At 46.0% G+C, this 18,039-nt stretch overlaps 1 protein-coding gene across 1 annotated transcript in view; it reads right to left on the bottom strand.

Annotated features, from left to right (window-relative positions):
* LOC129868708 (eukaryotic initiation factor 4A-I) overlaps positions 1-18,039 on the bottom strand; it is a 41,404-nt gene that overhangs the window by 9,486 nt on the left and 13,879 nt on the right. The window contains exons 6-7 of the mRNA XM_055942894.1: positions 17,642-17,751; positions 2,665-2,808 (exon numbers count right to left, since the gene is read on the bottom strand). Of these exons, the coding sequence (XP_055798869.1) occupies positions 2,665-2,808; positions 17,642-17,751 (254 nt within the window). The remainder of the gene's footprint in view (positions 1-2,664; positions 2,809-17,641; positions 17,752-18,039) is intronic.

The following is an 18,039-nucleotide window of genomic DNA, read 5'->3' as shown; positions in this document are numbered from 1 at the left end:
AAGACATCTACTTTGTGCATGACACAAGTCATTTGTCCAACAACTGTTTACATACAGATTATTTCACTTATAATTCACTGTATCACAATTCCAGTGGGTCAGAAGTTTACATACACTAATTTGACTGTGCCTTTAAACAGCTTGGAAAATTCCAGAAAATTATGTCATGGCTTTAGAAGCTTCTGATAGGCTAATTTACATTATTTCAGTCAATTGGAGGTGTACCTGTGGATGTATTTCAAGGCCTACCTTCAAACTCAGTGCCTCTTTGCTTGACATCATGGGAAAATCTAAAGAAATCAGCCAAGACCTCAGAAAAACAATTGTAGACCTCCACAAGTCAGGTTCATCCTTGAGAGCAATTTCCAAATGCCTGAAGGTACCACGTTCATCTGTACAAATAATAGTACGCAAGTATAAACACCATGGGACCACGCAGCCGTCATACCGCTCAGGAAGGAGACGCGTTCTGTCTCCTAGAGATGAACGTACTTTGGTGCGACAAGTGCAAATCAATCAACAGCAAAGGACCTTGTGAAGATGCTAGAGGAAACAGGTACAAAAGTATCTATATCCACAGTAAAACGAGTCCTATATCGACATAACCTGAAAGGCCACTCAGCAAGGAAGAAGCCACTGTTCCAAAACCGCCATAAAAAAAGCCAGACTACGGTTTGCAACTGCACATGGGACAAAGATTGTACTTTTTGGAGAAATGTCCTCTGGTCTGATGAAACAAAAATAGAACTGTTTGGCCATAATGACCATCGTTATGTTTGGAGGAAAAAGGGGGAGGCTTGCAAGCCGAAGAACACCATCCCAACCGTAAAGCACGGGGGTGGCAGCATCATGTTGTGGGCGTGCTTTGCTGCAGGAGGGACTGGTGCACTTCACAAAATAGATGAAAATAGGAAAATTATGGAGGAAAATTATGTGGATATAGTGAAGCAACATCTCAAGACATCAGTCAGGAAGTTAAAGCTTGGTCGCAAATGGGTCTTCCAAATGGACAATGACCCCAAGCATACTTTCAAAGTTGTGGCAAAAAGGCTTAAGGACAACAAAGTCAAGGTATGGGAGTGGCCATCACAAAGCCCTGACCTCAATCCCATAGAACATTTGTGGGCAGAACTGAAAAAGGGTGTGCGAGCAAGGAGGCCTACAAACCTGACTCAGGTACACCAGCTCTGTCAGGAGGATTGGGCCAAAATTCACCCAGCTTGTGGAAGGCTACCTGAAACGTTTGACCCAAGTTAAACAATTTAAAGGCAATGCTACCAAATACTAATTGAGTGTATGTAAACTTCTGACCCACTGGGAATGTGATGAAAGAAATAAAAGCTGAAATAAATCATTCTCTCTACTATTATTCTGACATTTCACATTCTTAAAATAAAGTGGTGATCCTAACTGACCTAAAACAGGGAATTTTTACTAGGATTAAATGTCAGGAATTGTGAAAAACTGAATTTAAATGCATTTGGCTATTGTGTATGTATGTAAACTTCCGACTACAACTGTATGTGATCAGAACAGTTACTAGTGAAGGGGGGGGGGTTGCAAAAATCGACAGTTACATACAGTATCAGAACTGGAGTTCTAACCAGTTTTAGGAGGGCGTGTCATATTTTTATGGTTCCCCCCGTTGCCCCTCCTTCTCCCGACAGTAGGGCCTGCTCCGCTCCTTCTCCCGACAAGTGAAAGTGCATTTCCCAGCTGATAATCACCCCGAAACTCAACCTAAACAAAAACACGTTTTGTTTACTGTCTCAATACATTTGGAGCCCACTATAATGCCATTATTGCTTTTGTTCTGATTTTAACAAGGCCATTTGGCACTTATAATGATGTTTAGGTTACAGATGTTTTCATCATTAGACGGCTCGTGGTTGGGGTATTTTTTTTTTAAATGTTGTCATTATAAAAAGCTGTTACCGTGTTCCAACATATGCTTTCTGTGTCATACTGTAGTTGTAACACAGGCACTCAGCCAATAAAATAGATTGAACACTAATGAATTTGTTTGTTTGTTTTGTTTTTACATATAGCCTACAGTAACAAACTAATGAAAATGCTATTGTGTTATTTTAAATTCAATACAAATCCTATTCCAATGCTATCCAAGGCCTTCATAAACACAATCAAATGAATATTTTTGAGATAGCATATATTACATTTATCAATTACACTGTTAGAATGTTGCAGTCTGGTGTTAAATAGGGAGCCAATTTGTTTTGAGCACTTATTTCCATAACTGATCAAAACTTGTTTTCTCACGGCTCTCTCTTGTCCCTCTGAAGCAGACATATGGTGAGCAATATGTTTGAAACCTCGAATCGCAATAAAATCACAGAATTGCATATCGTATCTTGAGGCCCCAGGCAATTCCGAGCCCAAAGAGTTACTGTGTTGACAAAATGGTGACAAAATTTGACAAAATCTGTCTACTTCATGACCTTTGTTCTTCTTTTAGATCCTTTTTTAAAAATGTTTTTAAAAATGTTAAAATCAACTGTTTTAGTTAAATAGGCTGCTCCATGACTTTATTTATCACTAGAAGGGGCAAGGGGCCTCACGAAACTCTTGTATCACAAGCATATATAAAGAGCCATATTTTTGTATCTATATATACTTTCCTAGAACAAGCATCGAGAACAGCAATACCTCTTTCTCCACGTTAATGTAGAACTGGCGAATACCCTCCAGAGTGAGCTCCTCCTTCTTCACCAGGATACGGATTGGGTCACGCATGAACTTCTTGGTGACTTCCAGCACATCCTGAGGCATGGTGGCAGACAGGAGCACCACCTGGAAAATAGGGTTGAGAAAGGTATTAACTAGGCTCTATAGAACAAAATACCTGACAGAGGAAAGTCTCTCTCTCTCTCTCTCTCTCTCAGAAATAAATATTCTATATTCACCAAGATGATGCTTAATTCTGTTGCGATATTTGTCAGCAAAACAATCTTAATTAAAAGTCCTGAATTTCCAGAGGCAGCAGGAAGAGCATGAAATCAAATCAAATTTATTGGTCACATTCACAGATTTGCAGATGTTATCACAAGTGCAGCATAATGCTTATGTTTCTAGCTCCAACACTGCAGTAATCTATATATCAGGAATCAAGGTAAGACCCAAGTGCAGACTGTGTGAAGTAACAATGTTTATTGTAACAACAGGGGTAGGCAAACGACAGGTCAAGAAAGGCAGGGGTCAATAATCCAGAGTAGAGGCCAAGGTACAGGACGGCAGGCAGGCTCAGGTCAGGCAGAGGTCGGTAAATCCAGAGGCGGAGCAAAGGAACAGAACGGCAGGCAGGGCCAGGGACAGGCAGAATGATCGGGCGGGTACAGGGTCAGGAAAGGCAAGGGTCAAAAACCAGGAGGATGAGAAAAGGAGAGACTGGGGAAAAACAGGAGCAGAGACAAACGCTGGTTGACTTGAACAAACAAGACGAACTGGCACATACAGACAGAAAATACAGGTATAGATACCCATAGGATAAGTGGGGAAGATGGGCAACACCTGGAGGGGGTGGAGACAAGCACACGGAGAGGTGAAACAGGCCAGGCCGTGACAGTAACCCCCCCCCCCCCCTAGGGACGCCACCTGGCGTTCCACCTGGGCGGATACCTGGTTGACTGGGGTGCCGGCGGTGAAAGTCGGCGATGAGGGCCCGGGTCCAGGATGTCTTTAGCGGGAACCGAGCACCTCTCCTCAGGGCCATAACCCTCCCAGTCAACCAGGTACTGGAAATCCCTGCCCCGAACCCTCAGGAGGCGTCTCACCGTGTACGCTGGCTGGCCACCAATGACACGGGGGGAAAGGATGGGCCTAGAAACAGAAGACAAGGGGCAGTCAGACATGGTTTTGACTCTAGACACAGAAAAGGTAGGAAAAATACAGAGGGTATGGGGAAACAGAGGATGAAAAGCAGAGGGGCTAATGATCTTGGAGCAGGGGGGAAAGGCATCAGCTTCCGGGGGTGTAGCCGCGACACTATAGTGGCATGCCAGCGCCTCAGTCTTGACCTTCTTGGATACCGGTCGGTGCTGCGGAATCGAAGTGGCCCGGGCCTTACTGAACCCCTCCCGGATGTCCTGGTACTCTGCGAAGCTGGCGGAGAGGTCCGGGGCAATTTCCAAGCCCCCAGGAACACTTCCCGGGGCAGGCAGAGCTGACTTCAGGCAATGAGTGTGGCAGGACAGGCTCCAGTAGTACTGGCACCAGTAGCCCAGTTAATGGAGGGATTGTGTCGCTGGAGCCAAGAGAATCCCAATACCACAGTACCCTGCGGAGACTCAACCAGCAGGAATTGAATCGTGTCGCTGTGGTTCCCGACAATCGTAAGTTGAAAGGGGTGGTCTGGGGGGTGACCCGGCCTATAGAGCGCCCGTCCAGCGCTCTAACACCCATGGGAATGGAGAGGGGTTGAGTGGGGATGCACAGCTTGGATGCCAGGGTAACGTCTATGAGACTCACATCGGCCCCTGAGTCGATGAGTACCTGAAGATACTTGGACTGGTCACCCCACAGCAGGATGGCATGGAGACGGGGGCGGAGAACAATTATCTTCAAGACCCACCAGTGTACTCACTCCAACGAATGAGCTCGGTCTCTTGAAGGGACAGGTAGACACAAAATGACCAGCAGTACCGCAATACAGACAACTCTGGGTCTCAAGTCTGCATATGCGTTCGGCTGGAGACAGCCTCGCCCTGCCGAGCTGCATCGGCTCGGGAAGAGGTGAATCGGCAGTCTCCGGAGGCTCTTGGAGGGACTTAGGTAAGCTCGGATCCTCTCGGGGACGTAGACGCCAGGGACTTCCAGAGTTCATCAGATGCAAGGTGGGATCCCTGAGTGAGCTATTGTGACCGCAATCGGACCTCTTCTCCCTCCTACATTCCCGTAGCCGACCATCGATCAGGATGGTTAAAGCGATGAGTGATTCGAGATCCATTGGTAGTTCTCGGGCTACCAGCTCATCCTTTAGCTCCTCCGATAATCCATGCAGGAACGTGTCGAACAGCGCTTCCGGGTTCCAGGTACCCTCCGCTGCTAGTGTGCGCAACTCCACCTCATAGTCTGCCACACTGAGGGTGTCCTGCCAAAGCTGGAGTAACTTCCGGGCAGGCTCTCTCCCGGACACCGGAGCCTCAAAAACTTCTCACCTCCACCACGAATACCACCAGACTGAGGCAGCCGGTGGACTATTGCTCCCACACTGCCGTGGCCCAGGCGAGTGCCCTCCCGCACAACAGCGTAATAATGTACCCTATCTTTGAGCGGTCCAAGAGGAACGAAGAAGGCTGCAGCTCGGAAACGAGAGCACACTGGCAGAAAGGCCCGGCAGGTTATGGAATCTCCACCGTAGCGCTCCGAGGGAGGCAAGCTGGATTCCCGGGAAACCGGGGTGACAGCGCTGCTACCAGTCGAGTTACAGAGGGGCTGGGAAGTTACCGCCGTGGTAGGCTGCCTAGTAGACAACCCATGGAATTTCTCCCGCAATGCGTCCAAGGCTAGGTCATGACGTTCGGCCACAGCCTGGAACCCTTCCATCAGACCGGGAAGCAACTCCTCGTGCCTACCAATGGTGGCTCCTTGGGAGGAGATGGCGTTGCGGAGCTGGTCCAAGTCTGCTGGGTCAGTCATAGCCAGTTCTCACTATCAAGAATCAAGGTAAGACCCAAGTGCAGACTGTGTGAAGTAACAATGTTTATTGTAACAACAGGGGCAGAGTATAAGTGGGGAAGATGGGAGACACCTGGTGGGGGGTGGGGACAAGCACAAGGCCAGATGAAACAGATCAGGGCGTGACAGTACAGCAATACACACATAATCCAAAAGTAATAAAGACAACAAAAAATGTAAACATCAGAACGAGCAATGTCAGAGATCAGAATATAAATATATAGTTTATAAATATATAGTATATAAATGGTGTATATAGACAGTATGGTCAGTAAATTAGGGTTGACCCCATTTAGTCGACTGGTCGATAGGCTGCGCAATAAACACTTGTTGTGCTGCCATTTCTCTGCAGTAGGAAGGAGAGCGAGACAACGTGTGCCAGTCACACAGGCACTCGCTATCATTTTTATTAACACAGTGTGAGCGTTACGCTCTTTGAGTCATTTGTGTGTCTTAATTATTTAATCAAACAGTGTGCTAAAAGCATCAGACAAGCTCAGTGCATATGTCGTTTATTTTATTGAATCACCTGTCTATATATGGAAAAAATAAAGCTTAAACATTTCGACCAATCCAACTTTTCGACCAATCGACTGGTTGAAAGAACAGAGCAACTCGGGTCGACAAAGATTTTTTTTAGTCGGGGGCTAATATGAATAGAAAAAGTGTGTACAGCAGTAGTTATATAGGATGAGCCATGACTAGAATACAGTATATACACACATAAAGTGGGCAAGACAGTATGTAAACATTATTAAAGTGGCCAGTGTTCAATGACTATGACCATATACAGCAGCCTCAAGGTTGAGGGTGGGGTACCGACTAGTGATTAATGATGAGCAATGCAAAATAAATAATTTAAAAAATGAATACATTTAAAACAAAGGACATCAAGGACACCTAAAATCATACAGCAATGCCAACTGCATATGTTTGTGTGCGTGTCTGGCACTATAAAATATATGTGTGTGTTCTTGTATGCGTTTATTTGAATGAGAGTGTGTATATGTGTAACAGTATAACTTTAAACCGTCCCCTCGCCCCGACCCGGGCGCGAACCAGGGACCCTCTGCACACATCAACGACGGTCGCCCACGAAGCATCATTACCCATCGCTCCACAAAGGCCACGGCTCTTGCAGAGCAAGGGGCAACCCTACTTAAAGTCTCAGAGCAAGTGACGTAACTGATTGAAATGCTACTAGCGCGCACCCGCTAACTAGCTAGCCATTTCACATCCGTTACACTCACCCCCCTTTCAACCTCCTCCTTTTCCGCAGCAACCAGTGATCCGGATCAACAGCATCAATTTAACAGTATAACTTTACGGCGTCCCCTCGCCCCGACACGGGCGCGAACCAGGGACCCTCTGCACACATCGACAACAGTCACCCACGAAGCACGGTCGTTACCCATCGCTCCACAAAAGCCGCGGCCCTTGCAGAGCAAGGGGCAACCCTACTTAAGTCTCAGAGCAAGTGACGTAACTGATTGAAATGCTACTAGCGCGTACCCGCTAACTAGCTAGCCATTTCACATCCGTTACATATGCATGTGTACAAACACCTGCACGTCATCAGCCTCAGGCAAACCGGCATTAGTTGTAAAGTCACTGCCCCTTAGTGTCATTCAAACGGACTTTTTATTATGTTTTATGTAGACTTAAAAAATAAAAAAACTTATCTTTGACAATCATTCTATCTCCCGCGCAGCAACTTCACTCCCTCTTGTCTCCAATTCCACATCCCAACCCTCAGCTTCCCTCAGCCCATCCCATCTATCTCTGCTGGCCACCCACTTCGGGTTCCTACGCAACACATATCTTTCAACTATGCTGTGATGTTTAACGTACAATTTCAATCTATCTAATTGAATAGAATCCACAGATTGCGAGTTAAAGATAAATATTTTTATTAAGAATATTAGTATATTATTAATTGACTGACCCGGTCTCTCCAGATCTCCTAACAGTACTATTTCTAGGGTCAATTTTAGATCAATGCTATTCATTTTCAGACATTCCTGAACCTGAGACCAGAAACAGGCTAACAGAGGGCAATACCAAAATAAATGGTCTATTGATTCTGTATCCTCGATGATTTTATGCACCAAATATTCAACATTTTGTTGGTGGCAAGAATTCTATATAATAATTTTAGCTGAAAAGCACGAAGTCTTGAATCTTGCATTGTTTTATATATCAACTCATACCATACCATGGAATCGGTACATTAAAAATCTTCATGAGGGACATAACTCTACCATTACAATTTACAATATCATTTAAGAACAAAATAACCTTTTCAAACATCTTTCCCATAAATACAGGTATTTTATCAACCAGCCCATTTGAGTTCAGCCATAATATTTGTTCCATCTTTTCAGGGGGATGAAATTGAAATAGTAGCCAGCTCTGCAATGCTTGTTTGAAAAAGAGAGCTATTTTTAAAAAGTATAATTTTCTATTAATGTCATGCCCTGACCATAGAGAGCCCCTGGTTCTCTATGGTGTTTAGGTCAGAGCGTGACTAGGGGGGTGTTCTAGTCATTGTATTTCTATGTTGGTGGTTTGTATGGTTCCCAATTAGAGGCAGCTGGTAATCGTTGCCTCTAATTGGCGATCATATTTAGGAAGCCCTTTCTCCCACCTGCTTTGTGGGATATTGTTTCAGTTAGTGCCTATGTGCGCGCGTTGTACTTCACGTTCGTTGGATGTTTTGTGTATGTGGCACCACTACTTTCATGTTTCGTTGTTAGTTTATTGTTTTGTAGTAGTTTCACTTAAATAAAAGATGTGGAACTCTAATCACACTGCGCCGTGGTCAGTCCATTCTAACAACCGTGACAATTAATCGAAAATGAGACATGGAAATCTGCACAAAGGCAAATTTTAAAGAATGGATGAGCTTTTCTTAGTAATCTACTTGAGAACCATTTAGGGTTCAAATAAAACTTTTGAATAAGTGAATCTTTTAGAGAGGTTTAGTGCTTTTATATGTGATAATCTCAACACACCCAATTCATATTCATTATATACAGTTGAAGTCGGAAGTTTACATGCACCTTAGCCAAATAGATTTAAACTCTGTTGTTCACAATTCCTGACATTTAGAACCAGTAAAGGCCGCTTTACCACTCTTGGGTAGTGGAATGACTTTGGCTTCCCTCCAGGCCTGAGGACAAAGGCTTTCCTCTAGGCTCAGATTAAAGATATGACAGATAGGAGTGGCTATAGAGTCAGCTACCATCCTCAGTAGCTTTCCATCTAAGTTGTCAATGCCAGGAGGTTTGTCATTATTGATCGATAACCAAAAAAAATCCACCTCTCCCACACTAACTTTGCAAAATTCAAACTGGCAATGCTATTCCTTCATTATTTGTTTTTTCATGCATGAATACAATTGTTCGCATTTCCTGCATAAGTTTGCCCACTTTGCCAATGAAATAATAATTAAAATAATTGCCAACATCCAATGGTTTAGTGATGAATAAGAGTTCAATTTGTCTTTCTGCCCATAATCTAATTGAAAGTACTCCAAAGTTTTTTGGATGGTTTCATAAAACAGTTTCCTCTTCCTTTTGTTTGCGTTTAGTCACATAATTTCTCAATTTGCAGTAAGTATGCCAGTCAGATGTGCAGCCAGACATATTAGCCACTCCCCCCCCCCCCCCCCCATCTCTTTCAACCATACAGAATGGTCTCCAAGTGTCTGGTGGAAAGCAGACTGAACCAGGTTTACTGTGGGTATTGTGTGTAGATCAGTCACACAAAATCAAAATGTAATCAATTTTAAATTCAGGCTGTAACAAAATGTGGAAAAGTCAAGAGGTGTGAATACTTTCTGAAGGCATTAGCAATGACCAAGCTAAAGCCGAAGTTGTCAATGAATTGGCCACTACAAGCTTACTACAGATGGATAGACCCCCAAGGCTACAGGAAGCTACTGAACAGTGACAGCCCATCACACTAGCCTGGAGTGGGAAATGAGAAGTACCGTACTACAGACATGCCCTTTGAGTCACACAAGCATGCATATTTTTCTCTTTGTTACAAAACATAGCAGAAACCTATACAATGTCTGAAACATGTTTACATATTGATTTCAAATGCATATTGCACTTTATTTGAGTGTTGTTGTTTGCGTAATCGTGTGTTTTCATTGAAGAAAATACAAAGTGTTGGTATTCCATATTGTGCTCTCATGAGGCATTATATTACATGATCATACACTGTATGTGTCACGATCATGTGGAGGATTGACGGACCAAAACGCAGCATTTGGAAAATAAGCCATCTTCTTTTATTTTAAAGACGACGAAGAATAAACACTTAATACAAACTAACAAAACAACAAACGATCGTGAAGCTAATAAACGTCGTGCACATACACAGGCTACAAACGTTCTGACATAGACAACTACTCACAACAAATGAAAGCCTATGGCTACCCTAAATAAGGCTCCCAATCAGAGACAACCAAAATCAGCTGTCTCTAATTGGGAACTCATTCAGGTAACCATAGACTCTCCTAGATAACTAAACATACATAGACAACGCTAGACACATGAACTCAACACAAACCCATATACTACACCCAACAACCCCTTTACCATAGAAACACCCAAAACCAACAAAACACAAACATTCCCCATGTCACACCCTGACCTAACTAAAATAATAAAGAAAACAAAGAATACTAAGGCCAGGGCGTGACATAACCCCCCCCTTAAGGTGCGAACTCCGGGCGCACCATTAACCAGTCTAGGGGAGGGTCTGGGTGGGCTTCCATCCACGGTGGCGGCTCCGGCTCTGGTCGTGGTCCCCACGTCACCACAGTCCCTAACCGCCTCCTTAGCTTCCTCCAAATGACCCCCCTCCACATTAACCCCACTGCATTAAGGGGCAGCTCCGGACTAAGGGGCAGTACCAGGGTAAGGGGCAGTACCAGGGTCAGGGGCAGCTCCGAACTAAGGGGCAGTACCAGGGTAAGGGACAGCACCAGGATAAGGGGCAGCACCAGGATAAGGGGCAGCTCCGGACTGAGGAACGGCAGCTCCGGACTGAGGGACTGCAGCTCCGGACTGAGGGACTGCAGCTCCGGACTGAGGGACTGCAGCTCCGGACTGAGGGACTGCAGCTCCGGACTGAGGGACTGCAGCTCCGGACTGAGGGACTGCAGCTCCGGACTGAGGGACAGCCCATGGCTGGCTGACGGATCTGGCTGCTCATGGCTGGCTGACGGATCTGGCTGCTAATGGCTAGCTGACGGATCTGGCTGCTCATGGCTGGCTGACGGATCTGGCTGCTCATGGCTGGCTGACGGATCTGGCTGCTCATGGCTGGCTGACGGATCTGGCTGCTCATGGCTGGCTGACGGATCTGGCTGCTCATGGCTGGCTGACGGATCTGGCTGCTCATGGCTGGCTGACGGATCTGGCTGCTCATGGCTGGCGGGCGGATCTGGCTGCTCATGGCTGGCGGGCGGATCTGGCTGCTCATGGCTGGCGGGCGGCTCTGGCGGATCCTGTCTGGCGGGCGGCTCTGGCGGATCCTGTCTGGCGGGCGGCTCTGGCGGATCCTGTCTGGCGGGCGGCTCTGGCGGATCCTGTCTGGCGGGCGGCTCTGGCGGATCCTGTCTGGCGGGCGGCTCTGGCGGATCCTGTCTGGCGGGCGGCTCTGGCGGATCCTGTCTGGCGGGCGGCTCTGGCGGATCCTGTCTGGCGGGCGGCTCTGGCGGATCCTGTCTGGCGGGCGGCTCTGGCGGATCCTGTCTGGCGGGCGGCTCTGGCGGATCCTGTCTGGCGGACGGCTCTAGCGGCTCCTGTCTGGCGGACGGCTCTAGCGGCTCCTGTCTGGCGGACGGCTCTAGCGGCTCCTGTCTGGCGGACGGCTCTAGCGGCTCCTGTCTGGCGGACGGCTCTAGCGGCTCCTGTCTGGCGGACGGCTCTGTAGGCTCATGGCAGACGGGCGGCTTTGCAGGCTCATGGCAGACGGGCGGCTTTGCAGGCTCATGGCAGACGGATGGCTCAGACGGCGCTGGGGAGACGGATGGCTCAGATGGCGCTGGGGAGACGGATGGCTCAGATGGCGCTGGGGAGACGGATGGCTCAGATGGCGCTTGGCAGACGGGCAGTTCATGCATCGCTGTGCAGACGGCCGACTCCTGCCGGCTGAGGCGCACTGTAGGCCTGGTGCGTGGTGCCGGGACTGGTGGCACCGGGCTGGGGACACGCATCTCAGGGCTAGTGCGGGGAGCAGCAACAGGACACACAGGACTCTGGGGACACACAGGAGGCTTGGTGCGTGGTTTAGGCACTGGTGGTAAAGGGCTGGAGACACGCACCATATGGCTAGTGCGTGGAGGAGGCACTGGTGGTACTGGGTTGGGGCGGGGAGGTGGCGATGGAAATACCGGACCGTGCAGGCGTACTGGCTCCCTTGAGCGCCGAGCCTGCCCAACCCTACCTGGTTGTATGCTCCCCGTCGCCTGACCAGTGCGGGGAGGTGGAAAAACCCGCACCGGCCTATGTAGGCGAACCGGGGACACCATGCGTAAGGCTGGTGCCATGTACGCCGGCCCGAGGAGACGCACTGGTGACCAGATGCGTTGGGCCGGCTTCATGACATACGGCTCAACGCTCAGTCTAGCCCGGCCGATACGTGGAGCTGAAATGTACCGAACCGGGCTATGCACGCGTACAGGAGACACCGTGCGCTCTACTGCGTAACACGGTGTCTGCCCGTACTCTCGCTCTCCACGGTAAGTACAGGGAGTAGGCGCAGGTTTCCTACCTGACTTCGCCACACTCCCTTTAAGGCCCCCCCCAAGAAATTTTTGGGTTGTACTCACGGGCTTCCAGCCTTGTCTCCGTGCTGCCTCCTCATATCGCCTCCTCTCGGCTTTAGCTGCCTCCAGCTCTTCACGAGGAAGGCGATATTCTCCCGGTTGTGCCCACGGCCCCTTACCATCCAGTATCTCCTCCCATGTCCACGAATCCTGTGTAGGTGGGTCCTGTTGCCGCTTTCCATGCCGCTTGGTCCTGTATTGGTGAGTAGTTCTGTCACGATCGTGTGGAGGATTGACGGACCAAAACGCAGCATTTGGAAAATAAGCCATCTTCTTTTATTTTAAAGACGACGAAGAATAAACACGAAACACTTAATACAAACTAACAAAACAACAAACGATCGTGAAGCTAATAAACGTCGTGCACATACACAGGCTACAAACGTTCTGACATAGACAACTACTCACAACAAATGAAAGCCTATGGCTACCCTAAATAAGGCTCCCAATCAGAGACAACCAAAATCAGCTGTCTCTAATTGGGAACTCATTCAGGTAACCATAGACTCTCCTAGATAACTAAACATACATAGACAACGCTAGACACATGAACTCAACACAAACCCATATACTACACCCAACAACCCCTTTACCATAGAAACACCCAAAACCAACAAAACACAAACATTCCCCATGTCACACCCTGACCTAACTAAAATAATAAAGAAAACAAAGAATACTAAGGCCAGGGCGTGACAGTATGGAATCAGGAATAACAACACTTTTTACTTTCTTAAATAAACAAAAATTAACTAGTACCAAAACTAAGGGTGGGAATGTTTAAACATTAAAAATATATAATGCCTCAACATTAAAAATGTTTAAACAAAGTTTGGATCCTTAACATTAAGAAAAATCCCTAACCGAACATATTTCTTTGTCCCCCCCCCACTTAATTAAAATCACAGTTCATTTATCACAAAACATTTTCCGAGATACAGCCGATCGGCTATGAAGGCCTGGGGAAGTTGTGTAACTCAAATAAAACTAAAGAGGAAGAAGCGAACTTTAGGCTACTTGGTGAATTTGGAAGTCATGCAAAACAAGACATTGCGAGATGCAGATTACCAAAACATAAGAGCAAGCTTCTGCCTCTCTCTTCCTCAAGCTGGCCTGCCTGCTCTACCTGCTCTGTCTCATTGCTAATGATGCAAGTGTGTGTTCAGTCTTTGGTCTGTTGCATTTAGAATATCCTAATCCAGTGGTCGCCAACCGGTCGATCGTCGATCTTCAAAACATTCCTAGTCGATCACCAAATATTTCTGTAGAAAACCCAACGAACAATAAAGGCTTGCACTCCTTTATTTAAATCATGTTGAGCTGTTGCCAGTAGGTGCACTTGATTCAAAAGTCCAAGCACCGGGTAAGCAAAGCGTTCCCATGAGACAAAATCCGCCTACCCGGCGGACCGGCAAATCTGTGACTAAATCGAGTGCACCTACTGCACTGCCCAATCGGATAGCTCAAATCACCGTGGCTACAGAGCTTCCATGACCCTGGCCACAGCCAAGTTTAATAGGCTACTAGCCTACGTAAGATTGAATAACTTTTAAAACCATGACCACATGTAGCCTGTATTGATTACACGTTTCAGCCTCGGCTACGGCATGTTTGTTTGTTTATCTGTCTGTTAGGGTAGGCTACACTACAGTTTTTAAATGCCGACATGGAACCTTCTTTGGTGATATGAATGGACATTTTACTTGTCTGTAAAGGAATGCCCCTTTTGAAGCGGGACTAAAGTCCATCAATTGTAACGGCTGTCTTTCGGTGAGTTAGTAGACCAAGGCGCAGCGGGTTGTGAATACATAATGACTTTATTGCAAGACGAAGAACAGACACGAAATACACTTGACTAATATACAAAATAACAAAACGAACTAGACAGACCTAAACTACGAACTTACATGAAACGAAGAACACATGAACAGGAACGACCGAACGAGACGAGACAGTACCGTGTGGTGCAACAAACACAGACACAGCGACAATCACCCACAAACAGTGAGAACAACCTACCTTAATATGACTCTCAATTAGAGGAAAACGCAAAACACCTGCCTCTAATTAAGAGCCATACCAGGCAACCCAAAACCAACATAGAAACAGAAAACATAGACTGCCCACCCAAAACTCACGCCCTGACCATCACACACATACAAAACAACAGAAAACAGGTCAGGAACGTGACATCAATAGGCAACCAGAACTGTCAATCAAATCATCTTGAGCTGCTCTGCTAAACAAAATTGTTTGTTAAACACAAAGACATTTATATTTATAGTGAACAAAGATATAAACCAGCATGCAACAATTTCAAGGAGTTTACTAGTTAGATTTGACTGAGTTACAGTTCATATAAGGAAATCAGTCAATTGAAATGAATTCATTAGGCCCTAATCGAAGGGCTGACTGGAAATAAAGATATGCATATGTTGGTCACATATACAGTACCAGTCAAAAGTTTGGACACACCTACAGATTCCAGGGTTTTTATTTTCTACATTGTAGAATGATAGTGAAGATATCAAAACTATGAAATAATACGCCATCCCATCTGGATTGGGCTTAGTGTGACTATCATTTGTTTTTCAACAGGACAATGACCCAAAACACACCTCCAGACTGTGTAAGGGCTATTTGACCAAGAAAGAGAGTGATGGAGTGCTGCATCAGATGACCTGGCCTCCACAGTCACCTGACCTCAACCCAATTGAGGTGGTTTGGGATGAGTTGGACCGCAGAGTGAAGGAAAAGCAGCCAACAGGTGCTCAGCACATGTGGGAACTCCTTCAAGATTGTTGGAAAAGCATTCCAGGTGAAGCTGGTTGAGATAATGCCAAAGCTGAGTGTGCAAAGCTGTCATCAAGGCAGAGGGTGGCTACTTTGAAGAATCTCAAATACAAAATATATATATATATATATTATATATTTGTTTAACACTTTTTTGGTTACTACTGTACACTATTCCATATGTGTTACTTAATAGTTTTGATGTCTTCATTATTATTCTACAATGTAGAAAATAGTAAAAATAAAGAAAAACCCTGGAATGAGTAGGTGTGTCCAAGCTTTTGACTGGTACTGTACCACATCTCCGTCACATAAATAATAAGGCTGTTAAGGCTGTTGATTGGTGATAAGGTGATAAGGCTGTTGATAGTGGCCTATGGAATGCTGTCCCACTCATCTTCAATAGCTGTGCGAAGTTGCTGGATATTGACCTGTGTCATGGTCATGCTGTTTAATCAGCTTCTTGATATGCCACACCCATCAAGTGGATGGATTATCTTCACACAGGAGAAATGCTCACTAACAGGGATGTAAACACATTTGTGAAAAAAAATTGAGCGAAATAAGCTTTTTGTGCATATGGAACATTTCAGTGATCTTTTATTTCAGCTCATGGGACCAACACTTTACGTGTTGCATTTATATTTTTGTTCAGTATATAACTTAATTGCCTGGCCCTAGCGGTCAAACAAACGTAACAGGACCATTATACTGCATTGTAAGTTCACCTGGAATTGTATGACTTTTTCTTATCGTTTAACACACTTGAAGGCCTTACTCACGATGGCCATAGAGATAGGGAGCACACAGTCCTCGTTAGCGGCGGTGGCCCAATTTGCTTGTTTTCCTCAAAGTGGGCGAAGAAAAGGTTTAGCTTGCCCAGGAGTGAGGCATCGGTGTTCGCGACGTGGCTGGCTTTCCCATTATAATCTGTGATTGTCTGTCTGGAGTCCCTGCCACATGCATCTTGTGTCTGAGCCGTTAGATTACAACTCCACTTTGTCCCTGTATTATAATTTCGCCTCATTGCCTTACGGAGGTCATAGCTGTTCCCAGTCACCGTGTCGTGGTTAAATGTGGTGGTTCGCGCTTTCAGTTTTGCGAATGCTGCCATCTATCCACGGTTTTTGGTTTGGATAATAGCTAATCGTCAAAGTAGGAACAACATACTCTATGCACTTCCCAATGAATCCAGTCACCAAGTCAGTGTATACGTCAATAATATTCCCAGAGGCGAACTGGAAACATTTCCCAGTCCGAGTGATCAAAACAGTCTTGAAGCATAGATTCCGATTGGTCAGACCAACATTGAACAGCCCGTACCACGGGTGCTTCATGCATAAGTTTCTGTCTATAGGTGGGGAGGTGCAGGATGGAGGTGTGATCTGATTTGCCAAACCGGAGGGCGGAGGAAGGCCTTGTTCTCTCCACGTGTAGCACAGGAGATGTGCTGGTAGAATTTCAGAAGTATTTACCTCAGATTTCCTTTATTAAAGTCAACAGCTACAATAAATGTTGCCTCAGGATATGCGGTTTCTAGTTTGCACAAAGTCCGGTGTAGTTCCTTGAGAGCCATTGTGGTGTCTGCTTGGGGGGATATACATGGCAGTGACAACCGAAGAAAATTCTCTCTGGAGGTAATGCGGTTGGCATTTAATGGTGAGGTATACCAGATCGGGAGAACAAAAGGCCTTGAGTTGGTGTACGTTACCACAATCACTCCATGAGTTGTTAAATCATGAGACATACCCCTCCACCTTTGTTTTTACCAAATGGTTATTTCTTCCTGTCCGCGCAATGAACAGAGAACCCCGCTGGCTGTATGGAGACAATAAATCCAGAGAGCCATGATTCTGTAAAACTGAGTATGTTACAGTCCCTTATGTCTCTCTGAAAGGAGATCTTCGGCCTGAGCTCGTTAGCAAGTAATATACTATGAAGCAGTGGATGATTTGCTCGCCGACTGAGCCTGACTAGAACCCCACTTCTCCCTCTCCTCCAACGTCAACGGTTTGGTGTAACACCCAGGGTGAATGGGGCTGCCTCGGGAAGGATCCAGGTCAGAGAAGTCAAATTTCTGGTGAGTGGCCACCGATCGAATGTCCAAAAGTTATTTTCGGCTGTAGGAAATAATACTACAAACATTCTGAGCAAATAATGTAAGAAATAACACTCCGAAAATGTCTGCAAAGTTGTCTAGGAGCTAGAAGCGGGGTGACCGTGTCTGTCGGCGCAATTTTGTCATGGTCATAGCTTTCTAACGGACTGTTTGACAGTCTGTGCCCTTACTTGTGCGTGTGGTCCTCTTACCTGTGTGCTGGTGCCGAGCTTCTGGAAAATTTCATAGATCTGGTCCTTGAAACCCCGGCTCAACATCTCATCAGCCTCGTCCAGGACAAACATCTTGATGTACTTAGCAGCTGTAGGAGGAAGATGAGCACTTAGTTCAGACAACTTGAACACAAAATAGTCCAATCCCAATACTCCATTCAGTAAACAAATAATTAAATAAAACATACTGATGTAAACAACAACTTGAGAAAAGTATGACATAAACAGTTTTGTTATCTCCGGGGGTTAGAAGCGAGATTATTTTTCAATCGTTTTGTTCCGAACAGAACAATTATTTTGTTCGTTCCGTTCCACTGTTCCAACCAATAAAATAAAGTTCGGAACCGGTTCGAGCCCAAAAAAAGTAACAGTTTATA

The sequence above is a fragment of the Salvelinus fontinalis genome, chromosome 13 (assembly GCF_029448725.1).
Source record: "Salvelinus fontinalis isolate EN_2023a chromosome 13, ASM2944872v1, whole genome shotgun sequence".
NCBI lineage: Eukaryota > Metazoa > Chordata > Actinopteri > Salmoniformes > Salmonidae > Salvelinus > Salvelinus fontinalis.
The sequence above is the reverse complement of the archived record's forward strand: the minus strand, read 5'-3'. Positions and strand labels throughout refer to the sequence as shown.